This window comes from Mytilus edulis, chromosome 1, assembly GCF_963676685.1.
Source record: "Mytilus edulis chromosome 1, xbMytEdul2.2, whole genome shotgun sequence".
Lineage (NCBI taxonomy): Eukaryota > Metazoa > Mollusca > Bivalvia > Mytilida > Mytilidae > Mytilus > Mytilus edulis.
In genome coordinates, this window is record NC_092344.1 from 44,028,332 (window position 1) to 44,048,972 (window position 20,641).

General features: G+C 32.9%; 1 protein-coding gene across 1 annotated transcript; it reads right to left on the reverse strand.

Moving 5' to 3' along the window:
- Positions 1–1,282: 1,282 nt before the first annotated feature.
- LOC139512545 (EF-hand calcium-binding domain-containing protein 12-like) lies at positions 1,283–11,451 on the reverse strand. Its single transcript, XM_071300234.1, has 7 exons — positions 11,319–11,451; positions 7,439–8,247; positions 6,681–6,867; positions 5,447–5,970; positions 4,723–4,927; positions 3,893–4,202; positions 1,283–3,250 (listed from the first exon to the last, which is right to left on the reverse strand). Exons 2-7 carry the CDS (start codon positions 8,177–8,179, stop codon positions 2,983–2,985), a joined length of 2,235 nt encoding a protein of 744 aa, XP_071156335.1. The 5' UTR covers positions 8,180–8,247; positions 11,319–11,451; the 3' UTR covers positions 1,283–2,982.
- Positions 11,452–20,641: the final 9,190 nt, after the last annotated feature.

Genomic DNA, 20,641 nt, shown 5'->3' on the forward strand with positions numbered 1-20,641 from the left:
TTTGAAAAAAAGTCATCATGCTTAGCCACAGGCCTATTTGACAAAGCTTGTGAAAATAATTTCTGGCTGATTAGATTTTCTTCCTCAGGCCATTGTAAGCTATAAAAAAATTATACCAAAAAATAAGCATTGAGGCTTAGGCTGCAAACAATTTGAGCAATTCTTTACTTGGAAATCAATAATCACAACTAGAAATTCTACACACACAAAAAAGAATACACACTGATCATGATTGAATTATTTGTTTAAGTATCACATAAACTTAGCATTATCAATGGTCCATGTAAATGAGGTCAAGGTCAACAATATCCTGCCAGTCAATATGTACACCATGCAATCACTCCAATACCAAATATAGTTGACCTTTTGCATATATAGAATCTTGAGAAACAGACATAACCAGGAAAACCTATTATTGACCAATGAATCATTACATGAGGACAAAGTCATATGAATTCTACCAGATGGACCTGTACACCTTACAATCATTCGATACACCAAATATAAATGCCATTTCACTTACAGTATCTAATAAACTGACAAAACTATGATAACTTAACATTGTCCAATCAAACATGTAAATGAGGTCAAGTACAAAGAAACCAACATATGACAAATTTAAACACCGTAACATAAGTCATCTGCATATATACAAGGTATGAAGCCTGAAGGTCGTCTATCCTCTGAAAATATAAAGCTTAATACAAAAAGTTTAACCTGTGGCCAGTTTACTTATCCCTATGTCTTTCATTCTACGTTTCTTACCACAGATGTGACAAAATAAACAGGATAGCTCTAAAAAAATAAAAAATAAAATGGTAACACAATAACCTCTGACATGTTTTATTAGGTACTGTTTATCCCCCTTTTTTCTACACATTACAAAACTTTCCAATCTACAAAGAGAGAAACCAACTTTGTGGAATTTTTTCACAAAGTAAATTGAAGGTTGTATAAAAATATAGTATATATACCATTACACATAATTAACAGCGCCTGGTGATGTTTCATAGCCTGACCGGTTTCGGTCCAAAAAGGACCTTCATCAGAGGCAGAATGGTGGATTAATGTTTGCACCCTATTTATATAGATATGGTAACCGGCAGTTGAGTAAATGTAAATTGAAGGTTGTACTTTCCTGCATTGTACAATGTGGTGCAGCTTAAAACAAGGAATATTATTATAACTTTAATTTGAGTATGAAATGCAACCCAGATTATTACTGTACGAAAAACAAGAAAACACAGAACAGATTCAATGTTCAGCATTAATAAATACAAGAGAAATTTCATATATTTTATTTTAAAATATAATAACAAAATTCTTGAAACTTAATTATATTCAAATATCACAGTTCAAATAATACAAGGACTGCTGATAGAAAAATTTCACAGAGATATTTCTAAAAATATAATTTTGTTATGGCTTATATCAGTCCCATACAAGAGGGTCTGCATGGGGTTTACAGAATAGGGAATGAGTAGAAATGAAGAATCACAAGGGCAATAAAATAAAGAGAAAAATAGGGAAAAATATAGAAAACATAAGTATGTGGTGCTAAAATATAAAGAATAGAGATTTATATGAGAATAAAGGGGAAATACAGAAAGAACAGAGGAAAGTAGTAACTAAAATACGGAATAAAGAAACCCCATCATGACACTTATACAAACTAACTGGACAAGTGAAAAAGGTTTCAGGTCTGATATTAGAAATGCATTTACTTAAAGAAATCTTTTTGATCAAATAGCTTATTACTTATTCCTGAAAGCAAAGCATTTTAATAAAAAAAAAAAACTTCTCATTAATAATAAAATCCTGGACATTAGTTAAAGCATCCATTGAAGAAAAACAAATTGTAAATACTTCATGGTAAAAAAAAGTCAGTAAAACTAATTTAGTTTTTAAGCAAAATCTTAGTATCTTCCAAACCTCCAATGCAATTTATGTCATCAAAAAGTGCAGGTCTTGCGGTCATAAAACTTTCGAGCACGATTTGCGTACTCAGACTCGAAAATCAACCAATCAAAATACTTTGGTGTTTCGAGCACTAATTTTGTACTCCAAGTTCTGAGTAAAGTTTTATGACCGAGGACCCAGGTGTCATTTACATTAGTAAGTATTTCTTTTAAATTTTATTCATTTTTTTATTTTTTAAATTGTTTCTATTTCTTTGATAATTATCCAGTGTTTAGATTATGAAACAAATGAATTGAATAACAAAAAAATACCAAAATGTTCATGCATCAACATACCAGGCAAAATTATTGACTTCAAAAGTATAAACATTTGAAAAAATATGGTATCAAATATTAGCTTAACTTTTTTTCTATATAATATGACTATCAAAATAATTTTGTTTGAAAAAAATGTATAAATATTAGAAAATTTAAATCAATTATACATTACAATCATATGTATCACAGATTTGGAACTAATGGTCACAGAATCAAATATGAAATTTAACTACTACAAAATAAAGAATATTGAAATTCACTGACTCTCGCTAACTCTTGTAAGAAGAATAGCATTTTTGTTTAAGAAGTTGACTTAAATCTAATGGTTTTTATACACGTACTTCAAATAAAAAAAAATCTGTTTTACCATGAATGTTTTCAATTATACTTATCTAAGAGTAGGTAAATAGTATCCATACAAGCATTAATAAGAATAACTTTACATAAAATTCAAACATGTATTTTGAACTTTAAACACCATTATTTTTTCTTTACAGTATGCTGTGCTTATGCAAGAAAGAGGCTTTGTCCTTTCAGATTGTTTATCATGGGCTAAAAATAAATTTATAAACTACAATTTGATTTAAAAACAACCATTGCAAAAATATGGTTGAAGGTGTAAAGCAAAATAAGCACAGTAAAACTTTTAACCTTAAAGAAAAAACACTTATCAGCAAAATGCATTATGTGCTTTAATCCATTAAATAACATTTTATTTTGTGTTTTATTACAAATGTTTACATAATTAATATTTTCTGGCATAGGGATCATATATTCCATTCTGAACAAAACCATACTCATTTACAGGCCATGCTGAGTTCTCCCTAATAGGAACAACATGGCTTCTCCTGTTTATACCAACATCCCTAAACAGAGCATTAGAGCTGTTCAATGAAGGATGTGGCTTATCATAAGGAGGCATACAGAGTCGTACTTTGTCCAGTAAGTGACCAGGCCAGAAGGCATTAGTGTCTATACTACCATGAAGTTGCTGGTATCTTGTTTCTAAATGTCTGAAATAAAATTTTATAATTAATATCATTGATATAATCACTACCATATCTGGTCAAGTATCATACACATTTTATTTACCCAAAACATGTAGTTGGTAGAGGGGATGCATATTTAAAAGGTATTAGAAGATTCAAATTTCAATGTGTTCAAATGATCTATACCATATTACAAAATCATAATGCCTTAAATGATTGACTGAAATTTTCTAACCAGGCCTAGCCTAGATCGGACTGAAGTTGTTCACTTCCTTGTTATTTGCTGTCTAATTGGCAATCATACTGAATTTCCTTAAATTTACAGAGATGCATAAACTAAGCACTATTTATAAATATTCAAATTAAATGGTGCCACAAGGTGCGTTCTAAATGAGCATATACATCCTGGCCTTGGAACTGACAAATAAACCTAGACTGATCAGACTTTATGACAAAACCAATTTCCAAACAACAAGGTTTTAACTGAGTAGATAAAAAGATATAAATGTGCATGAGGTTTCTTTTAAATAAACTCATCATAGATACCATGATTAAAACTTTGAATTTGCGCCAGAAGCGTGTTTTGTCTACAAAAGACTCATCATTAACGCTGGAATAAAAAAAGTTAAAAAGGCAAAATAAAGTATGAAGTTGAGGAGCAAATACCTTGTTAATCTTTCATACTCCTCAAACGTCATCCAACAATCGACTTTACTTCTGATAACAGCTCTTCCTGTAGATAGATTTTCTTTGGTTCCTGAAGAAGCAACATTGGATTTTTGTGGATATCTATGTCTACTGTCAAACATTAGTTTACCACTCTTTGACCTCTTGACCTTATCCTTGTGTTTGACCTCTATAGGTGTCCTTGGCCTCTTTTTTGGTTCAGCATAGTGACTGGATAGTAAAGGATCAGCGGGTGTTTTTACGTTTCGGTGAATTTCATGATGAGGTCTATCAGGTGGGTAAAGTAAAACTGAAACAAAAACCATTTATTAAAATCTATTCACCTATAACAAGTGTCCACTGAAATTTGATTGAATGATTGATTGTTTGTTTAATTGAGTGTTAATGCCACATTCAGCACTATTGTACTATTTCATGGAGGAAATCAGAGTCACCACTGAGAACACCACCTTTGGTAGGAAAACTAATAATCCTGGTCAATTAACATTGGAGTTGAAAGCACCTGCCACATGCAGGATTTGAACTCACAACCTCTGTGATGACATAATAATGATACAGTAGTTCGACTACTAAACCCACTTGGCTACTGAGGCCCTTTCTTCAAATTTGAAGGAGTTCTCATCAAACCAGTTTTCTTGTGCCAAAAAAAATGAGTTAAATGCCCCTATTTGTATGTCAGGTCTGAATAAAGCTGAAGGAAACCATGATTAACAAACAGATGTTTTTTGTAAAAAGAGAGACAACTCTAGTGTTTTATTGTTTTTCTAAATAACCTAAATATGTATTAATTGAAGCATACAGACACTTACCTTTTTCTAGTAGTCTTTCACTTAGAATTATTCCATTTAATTTACAGAGCTTGGTTATATCACAATACTCTCTAAGCTTTAACTCTCTAAACTTATTGACCATGTCTGCTGTTTCTCCCTTCAACGTCGACCTCATTGAATGGTCATCTATAGCTTTGTCTCCCACCTTGATTACACCTGGTGCAGGTAACCTTACTTTAGGTGACTAGGAAAAATAGAATTTATATTTAAAATTTAAATACCTGCAATAACATGTACACTGCATCTAAATATAACACTGACTGTTTATTCGCTGATGAAAGAGAAGTAAAGCTAGATTGTACTCTTGCTTACTTTTAAAACCACTAGATTCATTTATTTTGAGACTTCTGCTATGAATTTTGATAGTTTGAAAAAAGACCCACCATGCCTTTCAATTTCATTTACAAGGTTATTTTTTTCTATTTATTATATTTCTATGCTAATTCTTAAGAATAAATACTAGTCTTGTTGTTTGTAAATAAAAATCATACTGTAGGTTCATTACTATAAAGTAACTTTTTCAAAGTGGGTTACAAATTTTCATTGATTTTATTGGTAACTTGTACATGTATGCAGACTTCTGCAAAATCAAGAAATCAAATATTCTTGAAAATAAGTACCAATGAAAATAAATACATTCACAGTCGCTAATTTTCTCCAACAACTGGATTAAATGACATTGCAATTGTAGAAAATATCTTACACCCTGTCTGGTAGAGTTCTTTAATGCCTCTCTGTCCCTCTTTCTCAGGTCTACCATAGCCTCCTCTGAAGATAAAATCATTCTATCAGGTTTGAGATCCTGTTCGGGAACCTCTAAATATTGTGGTGTAGAAGCCCTGCTACTTCCACTAACTCTACTAGCACTTCTTTTAGCAGAACCAATGCGAACTTTAACCTCTGATTCAGCACTGTCCTTCAAATCACCTTCACCTATGACTATATTTTCTTCTGATGGTTCTCTGTCAATGCCAACAGACTTCCTAGAAGATTTGCCAGATGTCTTACTTATTCCTGAATCTATCCTCCCTTTGGCAGATCCTCGAAGAGAGCCTTTGGATGATTTGGGCGATTCCTTACTCTTTGCCAATTCAGGGTCCCCATAAATGTCTTCCTCACTAGTATCTTGATGTCTTGATAAAGCAGATGTCATCTTTCCTTCCTTCATAAGTTCAAGATAATCAGGCTCATCATACAGTTCTTCCAATGACTGGGGTGTAGCAGAAACTGTTAAATAACATTTGTAAATCATATGTATATAATTAATTATTTTCATATTTTGGATAATACATGTACATGTATTACAACTCACAAAAGTGAAACAAAAAACACATATTACTAATTTACCAGTAGTTATCACCACTCCTGCAAAATGCATTTTTTTTTTGTCCATCACTTTGCCCATACAGAATTTATTTACAGCAATTATATTCTCAAAATAATTAAATTAATAAGGTGGTACATTGTGCTGCTTATCCTACATGTACATGCTATCAACAAAAAAAACAGTAGTTTTTTATTCTTTTTTCTTTTTCTTTTCTAATTGTAAGACCTCTTTTGTTTGGAAATTTCGACTTTTAAAAATTACATTGAACTCTAAAATGTTTGTGTCTGCAAACATTGTGCATATGAGTGTGTATGTGTACATATTTGTGCTTTACATTAATCTAGATTCTCAACTTATACACAGCAGAAATGGTTAGCAACATATTGAAATTAAAATTAAATAACAAAGGTCTATTCACTTTTTTCAAGAGATACTTATAACTGTTAACTAAATGGAAAGAAGGGAACACAACATTAAACATGTTAAAAGTCTTTTTAACAACATGCACATTTTTGTTGCTAATAAATGAGCAAACTATGTTGATTTTTTTTTACAGCAACTTTCCTTAAAAGCAATGGCAACTAATGTTAAGTATATAGCTTATAATTACTTGTTTCAGATTTCTGAGATAAGTTAGTAGACTCCCTTGATAATGCCTTTCTTCTATTTTCTCTTCTCTCCTTTCGCCACATGTTCAGTCCTTCTGCCAGTTCCTTGTAGTCTAAATAATTGTCAAAGTTACTATCTAATGAAAGAATCATATCTTCTAGAAGAGACTCCGACATTGTTACTTTTGACTGAAAAAATAACATACTCTTATATAAAGCATGTACAAAATGTATCTCATTTAGTAGTTTACAAGTTAGATGTATGTACAAATAAAGTAAATTGTTAGAAAACCAGATGGATTTTTAATTTTCAGGATTGTTCTTTCTAAACATAAAGGAACAAAATGAGCTACAAAATAATTAAAATAAATTGTATTAAATGTTCAAAGAGTAAGAACTAATGCCAGAAACAGATAGTCACAGGTGTTGAGAAATCTCTTGATGGTAGCAACCCAGGTACCTTCTGACAGGAAAAGTCGATAATGTTAACAGGACAATTAAGAGAAGATTTTTCTGCAACAAAATAGGGGAATGAAATAATTTTGAATATGTTCTGCAACTTCTGTTGAAAATTGTAATTTTTTCATCCATTGAGATCTAATGTCACATAGTCAAAATCCATACTGTATATTCATTTGTAGTACATGTATATAATGTAAATGGTATGTCATATAAAATACATTATCATAATTCAGTGTTTCTGTACATGTAGTATACAGATTGAAACATGATCAACATAAAATGCAATTAGACTCGTTACCTCTCTTATAGCCTGCTTAAACTCTTCTCTAGAAATTCTCCAGTTCTTATCTCTATCAACCATTACAAACAGGTCTATAAGACGTATCTGATTTTTACGTAAATGTTGTTCTAGAATTCGCACACCTAGCGGTGATGGAATCTTTACTGAGGGCACAATAGAGATCATAGCTTCTAACACTTTTTCAATAATTGGTTCTGGAATGATTGGCTTAGGTTTTGCTTCTTCTACCATTTTTCTATAGACACGTTTTTCTAATTCAGTTTTATTTGTTTTCCTTCTCAGCCATTCTGCATTTAGTCCCATATTGTCTAAATCATGTCTAAATTTTTGACGATCTGCAATCCATTTCTTATAAGAGTCCTCTTCAGCAACTGCCTTTTTCCCTGCTGCAATGGCATCAGCATTTTCATCTATCATTAATTGTTTTGATTTCATTTCTGAACATAACTTTATTGGTGGAGGTGGTTCTTTTTTGTTTAAATAAACTCCTAGTCTGTGTTTCATGGGAGTTTCCATAGGAGGAGCCTGAATAACTCTCTTCCTACTAAGTGGACCCCCAAATATCTTAACCGCAGCTTTATAATGCTTGACATGGGCCAGGTCTCTTTTTTCAAACTGATCCAAACGATTTTCTCGAGGAAGATGGTCCAAGTTTCTGTGGTCAAAAAGACGCTCAAGTGGAAAGCTGACATCATTATCCAATACAATGTCCCCACCTCCTCTTCCTCTTGGTGGCATGTTGGCAAGTAATTTAATCTGAACTTTAAAGGTATATCTTTATAGCTTCTTTCTAATCATTCTAACATCTGAAAAGAAAAAAAGACTGTTACAGTAATACATTTAAATGAATACTAGTTCTTAGACAGGGTGAGAAAGGTTGGTGGCTTTGCATAAGGCCAGCACTTCTAAAACATAAAATGACCAATGCAACACAAACAATATGAGAAATTCATGATAACTATACCGAAGATGTTGGCTTTATGTGCATCCAAACTAGAGTTGGCAAAAACCTGGGATCTACAGGGCAATACATTGTATGTATACACTACATGTACATGTATACAGGGTCATATGAAATAATGGTTTGAATTGTTAAGAGAATTCAGTAATCACCTACAAATTTCATACATAAATAAAATTATATTGTTTTTATTCTGTAAGTGTATAAATGTACATTTGAGGAAAATATTGGTCAAACAACTCTGTAGACATACATAAGCACACATGACTGTTTTGACATACATATACAATGTATATATATTTTTTAGAGGCCAGGTGAAGGACGCCTCTGGGTGTGGGAATTTCTCGCTGCATTGAAGACATGTTGATGACCTTCTGCTTTTGTCTGTTGTTGTCTCTTTGACACATTCCCCATTTCCATTCTCAATTTTATGTAGACTAATGTTTCAATTTTTTTTTCTTTATAAGTTGTGTAGAGAATCCTACTAAAACATGTAAAAATGATTCAAAAAAAGATAGTCATTCTGAATTCATTGTGCTTATGTACAAATATATGTCTACAGAGTTTAAAGGTATTTATATGAATTGAATGCTTCTTTTTATAATTCTATATGAAGTCCTTCTACACATCTTACAAAATATGCATTATCAGCTTATTGTATATGTGAATGATTTGATATTTTTTTTTTATTTATTGTGGGTTTTAAACACTTTTCCCAATTTATGTTTGCATACATGTAATTTGTCTTGTTTGGTTGTTCATAATATTAATAAACTTTATGTATGTATAAAGTCAGTTTCATTTATTCAAAAAAGGACTTACTTATTGTAGAGTTTATACTCAACATTATACAATTATTGACTTTTGATTTCAGTTGATACTATATAAATAACACATACATGTAGCTGAGAGGGTGATAGAGCAGATTGGTACCCCGAGGAAACAATGTTAACAATCTGCTCTATAACCCTCTCAGCTATGTTTTATTCAATTTATTGTACTGAATGTACTATCATTATTGTCTTTTACAGAGGAATTTAATTTGAAAGTATTTACTATGACGTCACATAAAAAACAACGTTACAGGTACACACTGTATTAGAAAAATCAATGGGCCTTCTTTTACTTTAAGGGTAGGGTTCAACCATTCATGGTAATGGTTAGGTTAGGGAATGTTTTAGGTTAGGGTTATGTTTTATGGTTAGGGCTAGTGTTACGGTTAGGTATGGGTAAGGGTAAGATTTTAGGTTTAGGATAGTTTAGAAATGCTCTATAAGGGTTGGGACCCCTAAAGTAAAACTTAGAACTTAAGCATTGTCTTTAATAACATGATGTAAACACATTATTGTCTCCCATGGTTTAACAAGGTTATGTCCATGCCAATGAACAATCATGAAAAGAGTTAAACTTGGTATATATACATGTACAATGTATAATTCCTCATTTACACACCATTTGAATGCATATTCAAATAAGTTTTGAATGTATTCAAATAATAGACGTATTTTGCCAAGGCATTTGTGGGGCATCCGGGGTGACCCTTTCCCATTTAAAACACACAGATATTTAAAAAAAAGGATATTTGATACATAGAAAAATACACTTTTTATACTTTGAGGACTGAGCGAATCAGGTGAGTGTGTGACTTGGTATGTTTTATTTTGTTATATTGTATTATGTTTGGCGGTACCTCGAATGACCGAATAACACTTGTAAAGACCGAATAACACTTGGAATTCAATATTAGCACATATTGGTGACTTTTTAAACATTGATTATTAATGAATAGTATGATAGTATATTATCGATGTATTTTATAACTTATAAATGTTTTACAGAAAGCAGATAAGTTCATAAAAAACTTTTAAAATTTAGTGTGTACATCGAATTTGGCGACCACAGAAATCTCAATGGCCACCATGTTCGATGTACACACTAAATTCAAAATTATCTTTATGAACTTATCTGCTTTTTGTAAATCATTTTCAAGTTATAAAATACATTGATAATACATTATTATTTAATAATAATTACATTAGATGTATGTTTCATTATAATACTTTATTCTGATTGGCTAACTGCACATCACGTGTTATTCCGTAAGCAGTTGCAATGCTCAATACAACTTTTCACTCATGATAACACGTGGTCCAACAATAAAGTGCACAGGTGAATTAAATAAAAAAATATATAAAATTCGTGTTTTCATGATCATAGCTAAAAAATGTAATTATAAGTATTGAATGCTTCTTTTTTCTTTTTTACTTTATAGGGTTGTAAAAGCGTTGACCGTGCGCACATTTTTAGAATGAAGCGCTTCCGCGCTTCATACAAAATGTACTTCCGTCAACACTTTTACACCCCAATAAATTTACAAAAAGAAGCATTCAATTCTTAAATCAATGTTCAAAAGTCACCAATATGTGATAATATTAAAATTTTAAGTGTTATTCGGTCATTCATGTTACCCTTATGTTTAGGGAAGGTTAACTTTCTGGTAATAAGACCTGTCACGGCCTGGCTGGGGAATTGGGAAGGCAAATGCTCACATTAATCTGTACCGATACAGGCTCCAAATGCTTCCTTTATACGCCATAATCATGGTGGTGATCCTTATAAAGGATGCTTATACAGAGACAAGAAGAAGAAGGTACAAGTTGACAATGGTAAGAACTTACCGTGGTAAGAGTTTGCATTGGTATGAGTTTGTTTTTAGAGGTACGAGTTGACACTGTCACGAGTTTGGAATGGTACGAGATAGGGTACTATAAAAATTAATTCATGTATTGCTTTTGAATATTTGAGTGTTGCTAGAATGCAGTCGCATTGACGTACATGTATACCCCATTTGATTTCTTCATTTCATTTGATTTTGACAAAAATGAGTTATTAAGTAAATTTGAAGTGAAAATTTACATTTCCCTTGGGCATTCTGGTACATGTTCTGATTGAATGCAATCAAATCTTAAATTCAGTTTCCGCCATCTTGTTGCTACATAAACAAAGCGCCACCTGTATTATCTAAAACACTTTCAACGGTACCGAACCCACACCATAAATCCTGGTAGTATACGTTGATGCTACCAATTCTGGCTTTTGCCGTAGCTTCTATTGTCTACTTTTATATGTTACAGTAAATCAGTAAGATTAATAAGTTTGTAAATCCCCCCCCCAACAAAGATTTTCTAAAATCACTAGTTGAAAATCTTTTAAATCCCGAAAGGTATTTGACGTTCTTTATATTTAAAAATCCTATAAATTGTAGTTTTTTATAAGATGGTTCAATACCACAAAGGGAAAGTTCGGATTGATTTTGGGGATGATGGTTCCAACCGTTTAGGAATTAGGGGCCCAAAAAGGGCCCAAAACAAGCATTTTTCTACTTTCAGTATAATAACTCGTGTAAAAAGTAAAAACACAATATACTGAACTCCAAGGAAAATTTAAAAAGGAAAGTCCCAAATCAAATGGCAAAATCAAAAGTCCAAACACATCAAACGAATGGACAACAACTGTCATATTCTTGACTTGGTACAGGCATTTTCTTATGTAGAAAATGGTGGATTGAACCTGGTTTTATAGCTAGCTAAACCTCTCACTTGTATGACAGTCGCATCAAATTCCATTATATTGTCAACGATGCGTGAACAAAACAAACAGACACAATAGGTAAAAATGTCAAAAATAGGGGTACAGCAGTCAACATTGTGTTATCATCTTAATCACTATAAAAACAACAAATGTAACGAAGAAGCACAAAAAGGCATACATCAAATTTAACATCCTCATTTTGCTTATATTATACGATTTTATTTATCTATGTAAAATCCACCCATAAAGGATTGAAGGTTTTAAGTACTGGTGTAAAATTGCGCGTTTGAAATTCGCACAGGTAGACATAAAATAATTGGAAAGGATTGTCTACAAGTAAAAGTGATATTTACATATTAAAAGAGGGACGAAAGATACCAAAGGGACAGTCAAACTCATAAATCTAAAACAAACTGACAACGCCATGGCTAAAAATGAAAAAGACAAACAAACAACAGCACATACGACACAACATAGAAAACTAAAGAATAAACAACACGAACCCCACCAAAAAACTAGGGGTGATCTCAGGTGCTCCGGAAGGGTAAGCAGATCCTGCTCCACATGCGGCGCCCGTCGTGTTGCTTATGTGATAACAAATCCGGTAAATAGTCTAATTCAGTAGGTCACATTCAGGAAAGGGAGGGGGATTGTAGTTACGACGTAAGGAACATATCCGATATCATTTGTGATACGGTTATTCCATAACGGTCAACCAACTCGTGATGGCGTCCGTAAAATTTACGAAGGGATGATTTCAACTTCACCATTTGGAACTCTTGGTTCAATAGCTTCCTTGTGAGCAGCAACCCTCTATCAAGAAAATCATGATAGGAAATGCAAGCACGGGAATATCGTATCAATTGGGAGATATATACCCCGTATGCAGGTGCTGCTGGAATGTTGCTACTTAGAAATGGAAAGTTCACAATTGGAAAGCTGAAATCATCTCTTTTGTCGTAAAGTTTTGTTTTCAACCGACCCTCATTGTCAATTTCTAGATGTCAGTCAAGATAGGGGGCCGACTTAACTGTATCTGTAGTATCCTTTATCTCTAGCTCGATTGGATAGATGCGTTCCACATAGTCACCAAATTTTGAATTATTTAGTGAAAGAACATATGGTGGATATATTTTAAGTTATTGTCCAACGGTTAAATCAGACCGTCAACCATCCATTGCCTCAAGCAACTTTAAGCGCTAAATATAAAGTTTATAGCACATCTCCCTAGTTTTGGCTTCTATCGTGTTCATTATCTTGCCGTCTCTTAGTGTTTGTGAAAAATGCCTGCAGTCTTTCATTAGCCTGATAATGTTTGATTTGGATTGAAAGACACTATGCCAGACTTCAGCTGTTGTATGTTGAGTAACATATAGGCCTTGGATATATAATCATCTCTTCTAGAATTAGTCAACAACTTGTAAGTGAACCATTTATAATAGAAGAAAAAGACAGAAAAGGTACAGTGAAAAAAATACAAAAATACGAATTGCCAATTCTGTCTTCCTCGGAATGTAGTAGAATGGGGTTAGCCAAAGTTTTAAGTAATGGTCTGCCTAAAGTTTTAAGGTCTACTTGATAAACTTTATTTCAGAACCTTATGTGTTAAATGATAAAACTTATCACAGATGCATATTGAATACAATTATGTTCTATTTAGTATTATAATACAGATACCGACATTTTTTTTTATATTAAAATCCCGTAGAAATATTCAAGGGCAACTACTATAAGGTTAAGCTAATAGGTTCAGTAGTATTTTTCATTTTTTTTTTAAACTTTTTTCTTCGGTTTCTCTTTATATATTTAAAACAAAATGTTAAATAAAATTTCCGGGTTAAATATAATAAGCCGATTGACGAGTTAATACAAGTAAAAAAATTGACGACCTGTTCGGTTGTTTAAAATGTCTCTTTGTGAGTCCAAATAAATGCCAATAAACGAACAAAGTTTAAAAAACATGTCACCCATGGCAGTCGGTTCACTTACTCCATTTGTCATTCACCTAATACTTTCTCTTACCCTCTTACGCTCTCACACACACTCTCATTCTTTCACACACACACATTCTCTCTCTCAAATTTTTTCTTTCACACACACACACTCTCTCTCTCACTCTCTCTCACTCTCTCTCACACACACACACATACTAACACTCTCACATTCTCTCTCTCTCACACACAATCTCTTTCTCACAAAGACTCCGTCTCTCACTCTTTCTCTCTCTCACACACACACACACACACTCACTCCCACAAATACTCTCTCTCTCATACTCTCCCTCTCATACACTCTCTTTCATACGCTCTCTCTCATACACTCACTGTCTCTCTCATACTCTCTCTCATACACTCCCTCTCACACTCCCTCTCACACACACACACTCTCGCTCACATTCTCTCTCTCATACATTCCTTCCCACTCTCACACTTACACTGTCTCACACATGCACACACACTCACTTTCACTCTCACACAGACTGTCACACACACACACACTCACTCACTCTCAGTCATTCACTCACTCACTCTCTTACACTCAGTACATTCACTCACTCATTCGCATACACTCACTCACTCACTTACTCATTCACTTACACTCTCTCACTCACTCACTCATTCACTCACTAACAGTCACTCACTCTCATACACTCACTCACTCGTTCACTTACACTCACTCGTTCACTTACGATCACTCATTCACTTACACTCACTCATTCACTTACACACACACTCTGTCATTATCACGCACTGTCACTCTCTCACGCACACACCTACCCATTCTCTGACAGTATAGTGATAGAAAGAGAGAAATAAAGAAAGATTAGGAGAAAAAGACAGATTGAGAGGAAAAAGACAAATTGAGAGAAAAAAGAGATTGAGAGAAAAAAGACAGATTGAGAGAAGACAAAGGGAGGATTAAGCAGATAGATAGGGAGAAATCCATTCCAAAGTAAATTCTTTAAGGCCATTTCAAACCCGTAAGAAAATACACCATGTAGAGGTGCACGGTTAAAGCAATAATGTGTTCTCCGCTGTACATATTGACAGTCCATTGGCGAGAACACTACTGCCTACCAGAACTTTGGTTAGGTTGGCGCACAAACCTTCAGTTTCCTTCATTAGGTATGAGCGCACTGCACACATTGAAATGAATCATTTTATCTAACTGAAAATAGTGCAAGTTGCGGTATCTCTTATTTCTTATTCTTGCAATTTAACTTTTGAGAAGGAACTAGTTGATTTGTTACTATCATTTGAATATACATATTTAATCACTCTATTGAATTTATTTGTTTAATAGGGTAAAACAGTTTTTATATTTTAAATATTTCAAAATAATTGAAATGAACACATTCAAGGCGGGTAACTTCAGCTGTTTCTAAAATGTACTACAAATAATAAACGTGTTTCCAAATCTATTCAGTAAAGTCATTGAATAATTAACAAAAATAAACGGACTACAACTCACTCTTACCTATCTATTTAAAAAAGGAGATATTTTATGACTGCTGATGAGACAACTAAAAGCGCAAACGAAGTGGATGTAATTAGATAATTAACTTTATTTCTTGTCAAAGAAATTTATTTGATTTTTTGGCTCAGTCGGTTTGTGTTTTTGTCGACTGTTCTGTGTCTTTTCATTATCCGCCATAGCGTTGTCAGTTTTTCATCGATTTATGAGTTTGAATACCCTTTGAGTTTTAAACAAGCAACTGCAATAACACACATAAAATACCCCGAAAGTGTTCGTGTATACAGTAATGAAAACATGAGATAAGGAGGCCAATATTTACTTGATTTTGGGTTGTAAATGTACAGAATATAAACGAAGAAAAACTTGATATTTGAAACTTATCATACAAACAATAAAACACGTAGAAGGATATGTATATTAAAACTATCATCTTTGATCAAGTATCTTACTCAGCCAAATATTGTTAAGTATGACTTTTAACGTGTGTACGTAACAAAACACCAAGACCACTACATATATAAGCACCAGTCGGTACTCAAATGACAAAATATTGTCTCCTTAGTAAGCTTTGAAAACTTAATCTTTTCAATGTTTGTCCCATTTTAGAAAATTATCAATTACAAATTCACGAGAAACTTTCGTTTAAGAATAAGAATTAAAACAATTGAATTAAAAACAAAATTTTATTTAATGTTATCATTTTTTTTAATGTGCATTAGACACGATTTAGACATTAAAATAAAATACGATACTTTTTGTTTCAAGCACAAGAACGACACGCTTAACCACATTTACAATGTGCAATTTCACAAGGCTGCAGTCCTCAAGAAGACAAGGTACACTATATCTATATTGAAACATGAGTTACATGGTTTTCTTAAATGATTGGTTCAAAGTATGTAATTCTAGCATTTGATAATAGTGGACACTCCAGGAGACAATGAGAGATATTTTCCTCAGAAAGATTACATAGTTGGCCATCTTCGCTAGCCAAGGGTTACGACCCACTTTCACTCTCTAACCCTTGACTAGCGTAGATGATAGTTGGCAAACTGGTGAAGGTAATTGATTAAATTTCGCTCGATCAGAATTCAGTATAAATGTTCCTGAAACTATTCTAGCTTTAATAATAGCTTTCCGAACTTCGGCTTTTGTCTTGTCAAATATAGTCCACACTGAGATTTTTGCCAATAAGAAGATGTTTAGTTTCCATATATTTTAGAGTTCATTCAGATTCAGCATCGTCCCTTAATGTATTTTGCCAGTATGTGTTCAGATGCTTTGTTACAAGAGATTTCCATTTAAATTTTGAAGGGAGAGATTCTTGAAAAAGATGAATCGGAGGCAGTCCATACTTTAATAGGATTTCTCGAATTGTTGAAAAAAAGCTGTTCGGGTTATCATAGTTAACCGACATTTGTCTGATGATGATATCATTAACTCTTTGAACATTTGAAGAAAGTAAATTATGGAGAAAAGACAATTGCTTTTTGTGAAGTTCAGCTTCTTTGCAGTCCACCAATCAAAAGATATATTGCAGCTATAGCCGTGCGTTAAGGAAGAGATTGAAAATGTCTTAAATTCTTTCTATGAAAAGATTCCAGCTGCGTTATATTGGTCTTATTTAGAGGAATGGCTTCCAAACCATATAGGAGTCTTGGTAGAACATATGTGTTGTAGATTTTATAAGATGTTCTGGATCTAAGCCATTTGTTCCATGCACCCCAGAGCCCATTAATGCGTACAGATGTCGTCTTGCGAGCTTTATTCTATTTGCCACATTTATTTCTCCTTCCTTTTTCTAGCTTCTATAGTTATACCTAAATGAGTTGCTTCTTTTGATACTGTAACCGAAGTATCGTATAGAGTCCAATCAGCGTTTGTAACCTTTCCACATGTGACAATTTTTGTTTTTGTAGGATGAATTTTGTAGTGATGTTGATTAGTATATCTTTCCGAAACGTTTCAAGCATAATTTGGAGATTGTCTCTATTTGTTTCAATAAAAGCCATGTCATCAGTGCAAGTAGGAGTACCGACAAAAATATTTCCAGTATTTAAACCTAAAGAGTTTCTTTCTAGTTCTAAGAGTAGATCTTGTACAAATATTTTGTACACCTTGGTGGACCGAAAATTTTTCACTAAGATCGCCTTGCCATTGTACTTTTGTTGTCAGATTGGAATATAGATCTTTAATTACCAGCCATAGGAAAGCAGGAATATTTGAGTCTAGTAATTTATCTAGTATAATGTCATGCTGTACCACGTCAAAGGCTGATTTGACATCCAAGAAAGCCATATAAAATTCACTGTTTTTCCTTGTTTGATCATATTTTGATTTAGATATAATGAAGCTAGAGATAAGAGGATTTAGGCCCTTTAGTGAAGCCAAATTGTAAGTCCGTAATGTTTTGCAGATTGAGTTTAGGTAAAATGCAGTATTCGAAAACTTTTCCTAGGACTGGGGTTACTGTGATACCCCGGTAACTGTTGACATCAGAAGGATTCTTGTCCTTTTTTAATACAGGAAAGAGAATGCAAGTTTTGAATGTGCCTGGAATCTTTGAGAGTTTCTATTATATTACCAGTTGAAAAGTTTTGTTAGATAGAAAGCTATTTCATTTTTGGAGAATTTGAGATGTTCAGCACATAATCCAAATTCGTCAGCACTTTTATTCATATTTAATTCTTCAATAGCTTTGGTTATATCAGCTGATGTAAAATAGTTAGATGGTATTTCCTGGTCTTCGAATGTTTTCATCATTTCTTTTTACTAAGTATTTTCCCTCAGTGGGAAAATAGAATCTAACAAAACCAATTAGTTTAATTTAAAATAGTATAAATTTTACAAAAAATCACTCAGTTTTCTTCATCCATACGAACATTCTTACAATACAATAGCCAATTTATCTAACTTTTGAGAATTTAAGCAAAGATCAATTGTGTACTGCTATTTAACAATCTGAGATGACAGTTTACACATGCAGGTAATCTGCCTTAAACCATATAAGATCATATAAAATGAATGGCATAATATATTAGAGATATATTTTGACTACAATAGAATGACATGTCTGGAATATCTTTCTGCCTGATATTAAATCATCTTTTTAAATACAGAGAAGCGGCATGCTTTTATGAAAGTTACAAAAGATTTGAAATACCGGCTTTTTTTTAATGATATAGTTTGGAGAAACTAGGTCTGAGTTAGGCTAACCAGGAAATAGAATACAAATTATATGTCTCGATCTAGGCTAACGTAGGTAGAAGAACAATCATTATGGGTACACAATACTACTTTCTCTGTATAGTTTAAGACTTTAAGACCTCATACTGATATTTGGATTTGTTTCGTGGCCCACTCAGTTAATAAGGCTTGTTACACTGTGAAATGTCTTGCCTAATATGGTATGGTCCACGCAAAAAGTTCTACATTTTATGCTTTGATAAACATTGTCCAACACATATGCCGGATTGTTTTACTGATTGACAAAAGGATATGAACCAAATGTAGCAAACACTCATCAGGATATTGTTTTTAATTTTTCTGATAACCACATTGCATCCAATAAACACAATTATATTTTGATTTCTCATTGATTGTTGATTTAGAATTGACAGCTACTTCTTTGTTATTCTGTTAATGTTTAATTTGACCTGTTGATACTATTTATAATGCTTTTTTGATATTCAATGTTTACTTAGTTAGTGTTATATCGTGTCAATCATTTTTTGGATATATATAAGCTTTGTTATAAGTGTTTTGTATGACTACAAATGTTCACTTCAGTTCTCTATCTATGAATTTCCGTATATCATTACTGTATACCTTACAACACGAGTATTTTAATTTACATGTGTACCTTATTTTATTTGGTGGCGTTGTGTCCAAGGTTATGGTTGTCTTTCTGATATTTTTACCCCTTATTTCATTGATTTTGTATTAACATTGTGTCATAAATCAAATTTATTCGCTCAGTGTATGTTCACTTGTTTGTGTTAATACGTCTTATGATTGAGGTTAGCCGTTTCAGTTGATATCTTTTAGTATGTTTTTTTCTATGGTGGGATGTCACACTATTGTTGCGGGGAAGGGTAAAGGTTGGTACCTATAAAGACGTTCAATCCCTGTGCATTTGTTTGCACCTGTCCTAAGTTAGGAACCTGATAAGTGTATTTGTTTCTCATTTTTAATACAGATTAGATCAGTTAGTCTTCCCGTTTGAATGATTTTACACTAGTCATTTGGGGGCCCTTTATAGCTTGTTGTTCGGTGTGAGCCAAGGCTCAGTGTTGGGATCGTACTTTGACCTATAATGGTTTACTGTTACAAATTGTTACTTGGCTGGAGAGTTGTCTCATTCATTGGCACTCATACCACATCTTCTTATATCTAATTGATAGCGTTAATCGAAGCACATTTCCGCGCTTCATTCTAGAAATGTGCACGATTAACGATTTTTAAAACCCTATGAAATTACGAAAAGAAGCATTAAGTTCTAGTTGTTACACTTCTATGCTACAACCATGAAATTACGAGTAATATCAACTTTTTGTTTGTCAAGTTCCTTATTTTCATATCGTTGTGAAGTTGTCACGAGAAGCATGTGTTGCTATGCTTATAGATTTTTATGCAGAAATACAATTTTATATCGGAAAGACTCGCGATTACTTAGGGACGACATCAAAAGTTGAATGAAGGATACAAAACTTAATTCACATAGTTTTTTCACTGACCCACCCCCTCTTTAATTCAGTTTGGGAAAAATTGATTGACCAATATTGATATATGTAAAAATCAATGTCGGATCAAAACTTGCAGCAGTTTAACACCCCCTCCCCCCTCCTTAACCCCAAACTATTTGATTTAATTTTTTTTTATCCTACATTGATCTTTTGATGTCGTCCCTTACAGGCAATCAGGAGTGCGGATTTTTATGAAACTTATATTATACATGTTCTGTAATTATTTAGTTCTTTAGATATCAAAGTTCATTGAAAATTTGCATGCATGATGATCGTGTGTAATTCCATGCAACAGTTTAGATACTTTCAGATGTTACATTAGCCTGAGTAAAGATATGCCTTCAACCAAAGTAAAAAGTGACTACAGGAAATGGTACAAGTATCATCCCCGTTTTCCAACTTTGCCTTTATTATTATATGATTTTG